Source organism: Propithecus coquereli, unplaced genomic scaffold, assembly GCF_000956105.1.
Source record: "Propithecus coquereli isolate 6110/MARCELLA unplaced genomic scaffold, Pcoq_1.0 Scaffold165, whole genome shotgun sequence".
NCBI lineage: Eukaryota > Metazoa > Chordata > Mammalia > Primates > Indriidae > Propithecus > Propithecus coquereli.
Genome location: NW_012141080.1, coordinates 2,074,377 through 2,087,460, shown reverse-complemented (window position 1 = coordinate 2,087,460; position 13,084 = coordinate 2,074,377). Strand labels below are relative to the sequence as shown.

Below are 13,084 nucleotides of genomic sequence, written 5' to 3'. Positions count from 1 at the left end.
AGTTTGAGGTTGCTGTGAGCTAGGCTGACGCCACGGCACTCTAGCCAGGGCAACAAAGCCAAACTCTGTCTCAAAAAAAAAGAAAAAGAAAAGAAAAAGGAAACACTTGAAATGCCCAGCAATAGGAAATTATAAGTGTTTTTTAAATAATATTGATGAATATTTAATGTGAAAACATGTTCATAACACTTAAGAGCAGTTTAGAAGATAAAATGAGCTCACTTTGGTCTTAAAATACATATACACATAGAAATTATAGGAGGATATACACCAAGGTATTAAGAATAGTCACCTCTGAGTTATATTGTGGGTAGTTTTATCTTCTTTGTTATTACTATATTTTCTAATTTTTCTACAGTGTACATAATGTTGCTATTATAATTTTTTAAGTCCCTCAATGTTAGTTTTAAGTTTTAAAAAGACAAAGGATGATCACTCAAGTGTGGTCTCCCTAAAAGAGGCAGCCAGACCTGATTAATGCTGTGAACGAGAGCAGGGCAAAGCCATGGCCAGGGGGAGCATCGTGGGCCCGTGTCAAATGTGCAGCCCCAAGGTGTGACCCAGCAAGTCCACTCCTAGGTACATATCCAAGAGAAATGACACACAGAAACTTGTACACAAATGTTGTACACATAGCAGCATTATTCATGATATCCAAAAAATGAGACAAATGTCCATCAGTGGATGAACAGATGAACGCAATGTGGTTTGTCTGTACAATGGACTATGAGTCAGCCATGGGAAAGACTGGAGCACTGACACATGCTACAACATGAACGAACCTTGAAAACATCCTGGTAAGTGAAAGAAGCCTCATATTGTATGATTTCATTTATGTGGAATATCCAGAATAGGCAAATCCATACAGACAGATAGTAGCTTAGTGGTTACCGTTGGCTGGAGAAGGGGATAGAGACTGACTGCTAATGGGTGCGAGGTTTCTTTTGGGGTAATGAAAATGTTCTGAAATTACATTGTGGTGATGGTTGTGCAATTCTGTGAATAAACTAAAAAACCATTGAATTATACACTTTCAATGGGTGAATTTTATGGTATGTGAACTATATCCCCATAAACATACATTTTTAAAAGATAAAAGAGAAAGAAATGAAGTTTTTATGTTATAGGATAATTTTCAATGTATTTGAAGGATTCCTTAGGAAGCAGGTGCCAACGAGTTAATGTTTCTGTTTAAAGTTTTCATGTTTCTCAAAATCTGTGTGAGGAATGGAGTTTGGTGTTACTGATGTTACAGAAGCGTGTTGACTTGATTCTTAGTTATTCCTTCGGAGTGATGGGGAGGGATCTTCCTCCAGCCATAAGGTTCTTACAATCTAGATGCTGTCCCCTCCCCCAATAAACAAACAAAAAAACAAATCCACACACTTCCTAAGGCTTTGGAATCCCACTAAGGCTCAGGGACGATGAGGTCCACAATCCTAAATACTGTTTTTCTCTAGGCATGTGCCTCAACTGAAGGCATTTTCCCTCACATTTAGGTGTCAGAATGTATCGGCTTTACCCAAAGGCTTTGGCGTTCAAGAACTGAAAATACAGCAGTCTGATTTACTATTTGAACACAGCCGCTGTGCAGTGCAGGCAGAAAGGGCTGACAGCTCGGGCCGACTTGTTCCCTGCGGGGCAGGTAAGAGATCCAGGCTAGACTTGCCCGGGAGTAACTTCTCCCCTGAGAGTGGCCTGGGAGAGTCTGCATCCTCCAAGCCCAGGAAGGCAGTTTACCACCAAGTGGTCAATAATGTGGGCGTTGGAGACACCCATACTGGGTCGGGTTTATGTTCTGTGTGACCCTTGGCAAGTTACTTATCCTCTCTTGGCCTTAGTTTCTCTATCTTTAGATTAGAAGAATATCACTTACCAGGGTTATTATGAAGATTAAGTGAGAAATTCTGTGTCCATCATATAATAAATGCTCAATAATTGTTAACTATTATAATGATAATGAATTATGAACCACTTTATACTGTTGTACCCTGTGCCCTGGAGGCCAAGTATCCAAGTGGCAGTCGTTGTCTCTGACATCATTTCCAGCTCTTATGGGTCTGTAGAGTCAGAGAAATATTTTTATTAAAATACTTCTGACCTGGGCATGGTGGTACGTGCCTGTAATCCCAGCTATTCAGGAGGTTGAGGCAGAAGATCACTTGAGCCCAGGAGTTTGAATCTAGCCTGGACAATATAGTAAGACTCCGCCCCTGAAACAAAAATATAAAGTAAAATACATCTGGTATTCACAGGAAACTGAACAGTTTTAACCCTAGAATATCTTCTTTTCATAGCCATCAGCTGGAGTGCAGTTCCTGAGCAGCCATTGGATGTTACCGCCAATGGCTTTCCACAGGGAACAACAAAGAAAGGAATTGGAAGCCTTCAGGCAAGGTACAGCATATTGGGCAGGAGGAAATGGTGGCTGTGAACTGACACCTTACCACTGTCTAATTCCAGAACATTTTTATCACCCCAAAAAGAAAACCAATATTCATTAGCAGTCACTACCTACTCCTCCCTCTCTCTTCAGCTCCTGGAAACCTAATTTACTTAATTTACTTTATTCTATGGATTTATCTTTTCTGGACAGTTCATATAATTGGAATCATATAGTATGTGACCTTTCGTATCTAGCTTCTTTCACTTAGCATACTATGTTGGAGGTACATCCATGATGTAGCATGTGGTACTACTTTCATGGCTTGAATAATACTCCATTGTGTGGATATACCACATTTTGTTAAACTATTCATTTGTTGTCTTAATCCATTTCGTGTTACTATAAAGGAGTACCTGAGACTGGGTAATTTATAAAGAAAAGAGGTTTATTTGGTTCATGGTTCTGTGGGCTGTACAAGAACATGGCACCAGCACCTGCTTCTGATGAGGGCTTTGGGAAGCTTTTACTCATGGCAGAAGGTGAAGGCAGAGCAAGGCGTGTCACATGACAAGAGAAGGGAGCAAGAGACAGAGGAGGAGGTGCTCAGGCTCTTTTGAACAACCAGCTTTTTCATAAACTAATAGAGTGAAAACTCACTCATTACCTCAGGGAGAGCACCAAGCCATTCATGAGGAATCCACCCCCAAGATCCAAATACCTCCCACCTCCAACATTGGGGATCAGATTTCAGCATGAGGTTTGAAGGGGACAAACATCCAAATTATATCATTTGTGGATGGATATTTGGATTGCTTTCACTTTTTGGCTATTATGAATAGTGCTACTATGAACATTCATGTACAAGTTTTTGAGTAGACATATGTTTTCCATTTTCTTGGTAATACCCAGGAGTGGAATTTTTAGGTCATATGGTAACCATATGTTTAACTTTTTGAGGAACCACTAAACTGTTTTCCTTAGCAGTTATGCCATTTTACATTCCAAAAAAACAATATATGAGAGTTCCAATTACCCTGTATCCTTTAAACACCTTTTTTTACTGTAGCCATTCTAGTGGGTGTGAAGTGGTATCTCATTGTGATTTTTCTTTTTTTCGAGACAGAGTCTCACTCTGTTGCCCCGGCTAGAGTGCCGTGGCATCAGCTCACAGCAACCTCAAACTCCTGGGCTCAAGCGATCCTACTGCCTCAGCCTCCCGGGTAGCTGGGACTACAGGCACATGCCACTGTGCCCAGCTAATTTTTTCTATTTTTAGTTGTTTGGCTAATTTCTTTCTATTTATAGTAGAGACGGGGTCTCACTCTTGCTCAGGCTGGTCTCGAACTCCTGAGCTCAAACAATCCACCCGCCTCGGCCTCCCAGAGTGCTAGGATTACAGGCGTGAGCCACCGCGCCCGGCCTCTCATTGTGATTTTTGATTTGTATTTCCCTAATGATGTTGAGCATCTTTTTATGTACTTATTAACCATTTATCTGTCTACTTTGAAGAAATATGTATTCAAGTCCCTTGCCCATTTTGTTAATTGGTATACTTGTCTTTTTATTGTTGAGTTGCAAGATTCCTTTATATATTCTGGATACTAGTCCCTTATCAGATATGATTTGCAGATATTTTCTCCAGTTCTATGGATTGTCTTTTCACTTTTTGATAATGTCCTTTAAAGCAGTGGTCCCCAACCTTTTTGGCACCAGGGACCAGTTTCATGGAAGACAGTTTTTCCATGGACTGGGCTAGGAGAGGGATGGTTTTGGGATGATTCAAAGTGTACTACATTTATTGTTCACTTCATTTCTATTATTATTACATTGTCAGTTGCCACTCACTGATAGGGTTTTGATATGACAATGCAAGCAGTTGATTTATTATGTAGTCAAACCTCTGTGCTAGTAATAATCTGTATTTGCAGCTGCTCCCCAGCGCTAGCATCACCACCTCAGCTCCACCTCAGATCATCAGGCATTAGATTCTCATAAGGAGTTCGGAACATGTACAGTTTACAGTAGGGTTCACACTCCTATGAGAATCTAATGCCCCTGCTGATCTGACAGGAGGCAGAGTTCAGGTGGTGATTCAAATGATGGAGAGTGGTTGTAAATACAGATGAAACTTCACTCACTAGAGCAGCCACTCCCCTCCTGCAGTGCGGCCTGGTTCCTAGGTTCCTAACCAGCCCTAGACTGGTACTGGTCTGCAGTCCGGGGGGCTTGGGGACCACAGCTTTAAAGCACAAAAGTTTTACATTTTGATGAAGTCATATTTTTGTATTTTTGTTTTCCTTTGGTTGGTTGCGCTTTCAGTGTTGGATCTAAGAAACCATTGCCCAATCCAAGGTCACAAAGATTTAGTCTATATTTTCTTCTAATAGTTTTATACTTTTAGCTCTTGTGTTTAAGACTTTGATCCATTTTGAGTGAATTTTTCTATGCAGTATGAGTAAGGAGTCCAACTTCATTCTTTTGCATGTGGACAGGATATAAAGTTGTCCCAGCACCATTTTTTGGAAAGACTATTGTTTCCCCTGGGGAGATTTTTAAAAGAATACTTTCTTGGGTTTCACCACTAGGGATTTCTGGTTTAGTAGGTCAGGGTTGGAACTCAAGAATCATTTATGAAACTCCACAGTGATTGGACTGGCAAAAAGGGCACCTGGAAACAGGACTTTGCATCTTCAGATTGGCTTTTACTGAAGTGCAGGGCTTGTGAGCTGCTGGACATGAGAGACTCAGGTTTTATCCCAGGAGGTTCATGCATCTGCCTTATGGGTGTGTCTCTTTCTATATGCTTGGCCAATCTCCTCACCCTGCTTTTCCCTCCCTGTCAGCTAGAGGTCATCTAGAATAGCCCAGGGGTAGGAGGGGCTTCAGGGGAGTGGCCTCTCCACCAAAGGCGTTTGTTTCCATCTCAGTCTGGATTGAGCTGCCTCCACTGTGACTGTTGTAGCACTCCCATAGCTGATAGGCTTTTACTCTAAGTTGCCTTTCCATTTCTTTATCATGCCCTTATAAAAAGCTGTATTTGTAATGAAAGTTTACAGATGGTTTTGTTTCTCTTTTTTTGACATGTGTATTTGCATGCCTCAAAACAAACAATAACAAAACTCAACTTACCTCTATTTTAGAATCTTTTTAAAAAAGATTTTCTTCTTCACAGCCAATAACTGCCAGGATTCAAATGGCCTAGACAGCAGACCCTGCCTATCTCGTGGCAGCCTAGGCTGTCGAATTGAGTAATATTTACAAAATTGTTGGGGGCACAGATTTTTGGACCAGTTTTTCCCCAACAGCCTTCTTGGTTTCAGTTCATCTTTTGCACTTCTCGGGAAACCAACTCTCAGCCACAGACCACAATATGTGAGCAGAGCAGGTCATGAGGGACGGAGACCACATGTTGCCTGCTTAGCTGTCTCTGTTGTCAGTCGCTACCTCGCAGCTCCTCATACGGGCCCCACCCTCCGCTGCCCTGGCTGACAGTGGCTTCTGTGTGCTGCGTTGCTCAGAACTGAAATGCTTTTCTTTGCTATGAGACCATACCCTCTTTTGCCTTAAAAGCCCAGCTTTACTACCACTGTCTTCTGGTTTAAAATGATCTTTTCTCCAAATTCCTAAAGTGCTGTTGTCCAGCTTGTCCCTATATGTCAGTGTTATCTGTGTGATTGGGAGTGCCTCATGTTCTAACCCTAGCTCTGTCTCCAGTTATCTGGGTGACTTGAGACAAGTCCACTGAAAAATTTGCATGTAATTTTTGGCTTCCCAAAAACTTAACTTCCAGTAGCCCACTGTTGGCCATGAGCCTTACCGATAAGATAAGCAGTTAGATTAACATATATTTTATATGTTATCTGTGCCATATATGTATCCTTACAATAAAGTAAGCTGGAGAAAAAAAATGTTATTAAGAAAATTGTAAGGGGCTGGTTGTGGTGGCTCACACCTGTAATCCTAGCACTCTGTCTGGGAGACCGAGGTAGGAGGATTACTTGAGCTCAGAAGTTTGAGACCAGCCTGAGCAAGAGTGAGACCCCCGTCTCTACTAAAAATAGAAAAATTAGCCGGGCATGGTGGTGCATGCCTGTAATCTCAGCTACTCGGGAGGGTGAGGCAGGAGGAACACTTGAGCCCAGGAGTATGAGGTTGCTGTGAGCTAGGCTGTCGCCACGGCACTCCCCTGGGTAACAGAACGAGACTCTGTCACAAAAAAAAAAAAAAGAAAATCATAGGAGAAAATATATTTGCTATTCATTAAATGGAAGTAGATCCTCATAAAGGCCTTCATCCGTGTCATCTTCACATTGAGTAAGCTGAGGAGGAAGAGGAAGCAAAGGGGTTGGTCTTGCTCTCTCAGGTGGCGGCCGTGGAAGAAAATCCATGTATAAGTGCTGCCATGCAGTTAAAATCCTGTGTTGAAGGGACAGCTGTGTTTCTTCCTTTCCAATCCTCAATTCCTTTTATTTCTTGTTCTTGTCTTACTGTGCTGACTAGAACTGACAGTATTGCAGTCATCTGCAAGTAATCACTTGGTTTTTGTTTTTCAATTCTTATTCCTTTTTTTTTTATCATACCAGAACCTTCTGTATAATGTTGAATGAAAGCAATGATGACAAGTGCCCTTGTCTTACTCCTGATTTTAAGGACATACATTTGCTGTAGGTTCTTTATAGCTACCCTTTATGAATTTAAGTACTGTCTTCCCCAGTCCTAGTTTGCTAAAAGGTTTTAAATTACTCAAAGGATGTTGAATTCTCCCAAATGCTCTTTCTGCATCTATTTTTCTCATATTATTTTTCTTCTTTAATCTGTTCATGAACATTCCATTAGTTTTTGCTTTGTTTTCATGCAAAAGCAGCTTTATGTTCCTGAGTGCCAGCAGCCACTCCAGTACAATTAAGGCTTAGGGAGAGCAGTGTGTGAGGGCTCAAGGTTCGCCGTTTAAGCAGTGATTCCTGACGTGGCCTACGTCCCAGCCACGTAAGGGAGCTTTTTAGTAGACTGTACAATTCCCTGTCTCACATATACCAGTTATGGCCACTGTGTCCAAGCTGAAGATATGATTTGCTAGGACAGTGCAGGGTATGTCTGTAAAGATGAGACTACATTGTTGGCATACACAGCATTTCCTGATTTCTAGATGCAACTCACGAATTGTGTATAAGAGGGAAAGGAAGGCAGCCCATGCAATACTATCAAGGCCACCCTTGGCTTGGGTGAACAGAAACCAAGAAGGCCTCGCCGGGCTCATAAAGGATCAACCCTCACTTCCTTAAGTATTCCAAAGCATGGCCTCCACCCAGAAGTTGGTTGTTTGGGAGCAAAGGCTTGGCCTCCAAAGGCCCATGATACCCACAGCGGGGTCTGGAGATTCTGCCTCAGCGGGCTCATCCAAGTAGACTTTATAACTACAGTTTACAAAGGGAACAGCACTCAAGTCTGAAACAAAGCTTTTCATTTCTTGTGAACAGTATTACCCATGGGGGCCAGCTCTCTTGAGAGGAGTTAGCCACCAGTGTCTTACAGATAGCCTGGGGCAAGATTTAGTAATTAGACTTCAGTGTACCCATTTGAGCTTGTCACTTTAATGATTCCACTGGTGTTGACATTTCTTAAGATGAGGTTCATTTTGGTACCTCAGCCTGATCAGACATCCAGGTCTAGATGTTCTCCTTGCCAAATACAGGTGAAAATGGGGGCTCTGGTGCATTCAACTCTAAACACCAAGTGAAGCCTGGTTTCTTTGATAGGGGCTTGGTACATCGTACACACTTAATAAATCATCTTTGCCTTTTTTTTCCCAAACAGATCCCGAATCAGCAAAGTGGAGCTCTTTAGATCATTCCAGAAGCTTCTGAGCAGTATTGCAGAGGACCAGTGGCCAGACTCCCTCAGGTAATACTCTTGACCCATGTTTTTTTGTATTTAGGAAGACTTCTGCTTTGATTCTGGCCTATAAATGGCAGGAAGCTTTGGCAGGAGTGGTGGTTTAGCAAGCCAATGGACACTTATTGACCAGGAGCTTTTCTATCCCCACAGCCCTATTTGTAGATACGTGTGTGATCTGAGATGCAGAGGATGGGTCATTTGGTGGTACAAAGTTATGAAAGACTAAGGGTAGATTTGGGGCTTGGCCTATTCCGGGCCCTCCTTTGATTCTACCCCTGAATGGAGAGCATTATGGAAATGGGAGTGCCTGGAGAGCAATATATTCTGTTAGGAATGTTACTCTCTTTTTTCTTTTGAACTTGAAGCTCCGTGATTTAAATTGCTCTCCAAACAAATAGGAATGTGGAGAACTGTAAAACCACTACCAGGAACAAGTGGGTGGGTGCAATGAATTCTGACACTAACTACCTAGAGTAAGGTTAAATTTCACAGGTTGTGGGCACAGTCCCCACAAAACTGCCCTCACTTAAGACACCAGCTGCAAGTTTAGGAGGTCTCCAAGCCTCCTGTACTTCTGACCAACTGGCTACAAATTGGGGTTTCTACTACCCCTTCATGTTCGATAATTCCCTAGAACATCTTTCAGAACTTGGGAAAGCACAACAGTTGCAATTCAAGTTTTATTATGAAGGACACAGATCAGAGTTAGTTAAAAAGAAAGACACATAGGACGAGATATGGGAGGGTCCCAAAGGCAGAGCTTCCATGTCCCCAGGATGCATCACCCTCCTGGCACGTCACTGTGTATCACCAATAAGAAATCTCACTCAAACATCAGTGTCCAAAGTTTTTATTGGGGTTTCATTACATAGCAGGATTTATTGAATCATTGGCCAAGTGATATGATTGAACTCAATCTCCAACCCCATTTTCTTCCAAGAGGTCAGACTGATATCAGGTGGCTCAAAGCCCCAACCCTCTAATCACATGGCCAGCATCATCCTGAAACTGTCTCAGGGGCCCACTTTGAGTCAGCATGATAAACTCAGGTGTGGTCAGAGGGGTCCACCGTGAATAACAAAGACACTTCTATCACTTAGGAAACTCCAAGGGTTTAGAGGCTCCCTGCCAGGAACTGGTAAAAAAAATCAGGCAAATTCTTCAATATACAACAGTGGGGAAGCTAAGAAACTTCTGTATGAAGCAGCTGGCCACTTGTTAATCACCATGATGCATACTGAAGTCAGTATTGATGCCCTCCAGTCATCTGTGGTCAGTTTGCTTGTTTCTTATCTGGAAAAAATGAATCAAACTGGAACCGGGTGGGTTTCTATATATTCTGTGTATCTAATAAAAACAAATCTGGATTTAGGTAAGGAGAGACTTTATCCAAAAGGATTGTTGCAATAAGAAAAAGGGGACTATTCCAATAGGGAGAGGAGGACTATTGCAACAGGGAGGACACTCCATCCACAGTCTGTGAGCCCCTCAAAGGGCAGGCAGAAGGGAATGCTCTTTTACAGGGAGGGGGAAACAGGCTGAAAAGAACCAGGGATGGGGGACTTGGATGAGCAGGTGGCACGATGGGACAGTTGAGCAGGAAACGTCTTTCTCTGTGGCCAGCAGATTCTCAGGCGGGGCTGATAAGAAGAGGTTGCTACACATCCTGATGCTGGCTCGGGCTGAGGGAAGATCAAAGTCCTGGGATCTGGGGGAAGGAGAGAAGCTTAACTAATGCTTGGTCACATTAGCAGGTAGTTTGTAGAGATTGGTCAGTGGGTACAAACGGTTCAGCTAATGATTGTGAGACAAAGAAGGGGAATTCAGAGTGTCTGTCTGGCCTTGTCACAGATGAACAAGGGAAGCATCCCTGAGTCTTAGTCATAGAGGGAAGGGTGGTGGTTCTTTGCACTGAGCCGTTTCCCAGAACACAAAAGGGTAAGATGAAGATTTCTTAACCATAGCAGTTTCCCAGGAGCACAGAGCTCAGGTAAAGTTTAACATTGTCATGTGCATGGATCCCATTCCTTAACTAACAAAAAGCTGTAGGACATTGATCAAAGAACTTAAATCGATGTTTTGTGATAAGAAACAGCTTTTCCCTTTGCTGAGGTGAGCTAAGAAATAACCTTGGTCTCCTCAGATCTTGGCAAAGAACAAAATAGTAGAAACAGGATAAAAGTGAATCAGTAAGACACGTGTCTCAATTTCTTCAATTCTAAGAGTGGAATAGTCACATTAACTGTGTCACGAGATAGCTAAGAAGGTTAAGGGAAATATGAAGCACTTTACCCAGGGCCTGGTTTGTAGTAGGGTTTTTGATAACTGGTAGCTACTTTTTTTTTTTAAGAGACAGGGTCTCTCTGTATTGTCCAGGCTGGACTCAAATTCCTGGACTCAGGTGAGCTTCCTGAATAGCTGGGACTACAGGGGCATGCCTGCATGTGCAATTCTTTGTAGCTACTATTTTTATTTGATAAACATTTATTCTACAGCTGAGATGTGTGGGCTTCAGAAGTGTTAAAGAAAAAATTATTTAGACACTTGTTAAAGATGGTAAAGAAGACTTCTCAAGAGGGATTACTATAGTGGGGTTTTGCAGTAGGGGAAAGAGACTGGGCTCAACTCCAAATATAGGTACAAGTGGAGATTTATAGCCAAGGAGCAGGGTGGGGGTGAGTGGATGGAAAATTACTAAGAGAAAACATCAAGGCCAAGGTGATAAGGTATCAAGGGGCTGGGTGAGAAATTTGATCAGATATTTAGGGTGATCAGACACTAAGAGTCTGGGCTTTTTTGCTAAACTGACTCAGCAGGATTCTTGCTAAAACTGGACTAAGCAGGCCAACGACAGACAGCCCAAGGTTGGGGCCTAATCAAAGAGTGGCCTCAGGTTTGGTCAAAGAAGAGTCTTTGTCAGAAGAAAATCTTAACTGGATGAGAGTATCACAAATCTTACTCAGCACGTCAGCCATTCTTCAGCAGTCAGAGATGAAAGGGATTTGTAAAGGGATGTTCACCAGAGATATTTAGCCAGGAGCATGTGGAAACAATGGAAAGTTCTTTGTTGGTTAGGAAAAATACAGCCAAGAAGTTTCTAATGGCTACATCTTCTGGTGGACATTACAGACCCTTGGAAAACTTTTTTTTAAGACAGAGTCTCGCTCTGCTGCCCGGGCTAGAGTGCTGTGGTGTCAGCCTAGCTCACAGCAACCTCAAACACCTGGGCCGAAGCTATCCTCCTGCCTCAGCTTCCCGAGTAGCTGGGACTACAGCTGTGTACCACCATGCCTAGCTAATTTTTTCTAGTTTTAGTTGTCTGGCTAATTTCTTTCTATTTTTAGTAGAGACGGGGTCTCACCCTTGCTGAGACTGGTCTCAAACTCCTGACCTCAAGCAATCCTCCCATCTCAGCCTCCCAGAGTGCTAGGATTACAGGCGTGAGCCACCGCACCCGGCCGGGACACATTTCTAAATTTAACATTTTATTTGGAATACGAGAATTCAGTTTGGGGCATACACATAGACCAAGGCAGTCTTCAGTATGTCTGAAGAACAAAAAGAAGGTTAGAGGTTTTATTAAAACAGAGAAACGTTATGTATCCTTCTAGTAAGCTAATTGGCATTAGTAAAGTTTTGGGGAGCTGGCAAGTTCTGATTGCTAAGTGACAGCGGTGAGTATAACTGGAGTTACAGCAGGTTGTTTCAGTAGCTATTAGGTAAAACTGATTTCAGGTTATAGCAGGCACTTTTGGCAGCCAAGCTTGCAGAGAATTACATTCTTGGAACAATGTTATGTGCCCTGAGTGTTTTTTACCCCAGCTTCTCAACTCTGTTTTAGTTGGCTGTAACAAGAATGACCCAGTTTGTATGATCAGCTTTCACAAAAGCATGCTAAAATCCTTCTGTTTCTAAGTCCCTTGTAAATTTGTCCAGTGGCTTGCTCAGGTAGTCTGGCTGGCCCTGGGGGTGAGCTGTTGAGTGAGAACCTGTGTGTTGGTGGTGTGTGCATTAGGGTGCAGAAGCTGGTTACCTACCAGGAGTACAAGGAGGCTGCATCTGCTTACCAGGAAGCCTGGAGCACACTTCGGAAGCAGGCATTTGCATCCTGGATCAGAAACCCACCAGATTATCACCAGTTTAAATGAGAAGGAAACGTTTTCGAATTGTTTGCTGGTAATAGGACCCTTCATATTGAACTGCCTTCTTCCTTCATTGTGGACAAGTCTTAGGCTAAATGGGGGCGTGTAAAAAGCCTTCTCTCAGAGCACTGCATCTCTTTTGTGTAATATGGGATCTGGAACATACAGCAATTTATACTTGATTGAAGTAGCTCTCTCCTAAAGTGGTATCTTACTAATGACCTTAGTATCTGAATTCGGTTGTGTTTTAGCGCTTCTCTAAAATGTGAGATTTGAGTTTGAAGTACTCTGCAGCAGCTCTATTTTATGTGTTCCTACATTAATTCAGCAAATATTTATTGAGATGAGTGATGTTTAATCTCTGCAAGCTTTGCAGCTTCGCCTGGCATAGTGAACATATATTTTGTATTCCCTTTCTTCCTTTGGGAAGCCATCCTTTTTCCATTTTTGGTGATCCTGCTCTATCTATCAGACTTGGTTGAAGCTAATCTTACTCCCTGGCCTCAGGAACGAGCCTGTGAGCCAGCCCTGGACAATCCTGGAGTTGTTTCGGAGCTTTTCGGAAAGATTCTCTCTTTTGATCCAGAGCTGCGAGGGCCACATAATCTTGGAACTGCCGAAAGCCATCTTTTCCCATCACACAGAGACAGCCAGCTGAGAA

General features: G+C 42.6%; 1 protein-coding gene across 1 annotated transcript in view; it reads left to right on the top strand.

The window, feature by feature from the left end:
• Positions 1 to 12,577, top strand: part of ADAT1 (adenosine deaminase, tRNA-specific 1) — a 21,220-nt gene extending 8,643 nt beyond the window's left edge. Inside the window, exons 7-10 of the mRNA XM_012641536.1 lie at positions 1,500 to 1,645; positions 2,298 to 2,397; positions 8,201 to 8,287; positions 12,297 to 12,577. Coding sequence (XP_012496990.1) covers positions 1,500 to 1,645; positions 2,298 to 2,397; positions 8,201 to 8,287; positions 12,297 to 12,429 — 466 coding nt within the window. The 3' untranslated portion in view covers positions 12,430 to 12,577. The remainder of the gene's footprint in view (positions 1 to 1,499; positions 1,646 to 2,297; positions 2,398 to 8,200; positions 8,288 to 12,296) is intronic.
• The last annotated feature ends 507 nt before the right edge of the window (positions 12,578 to 13,084 follow it).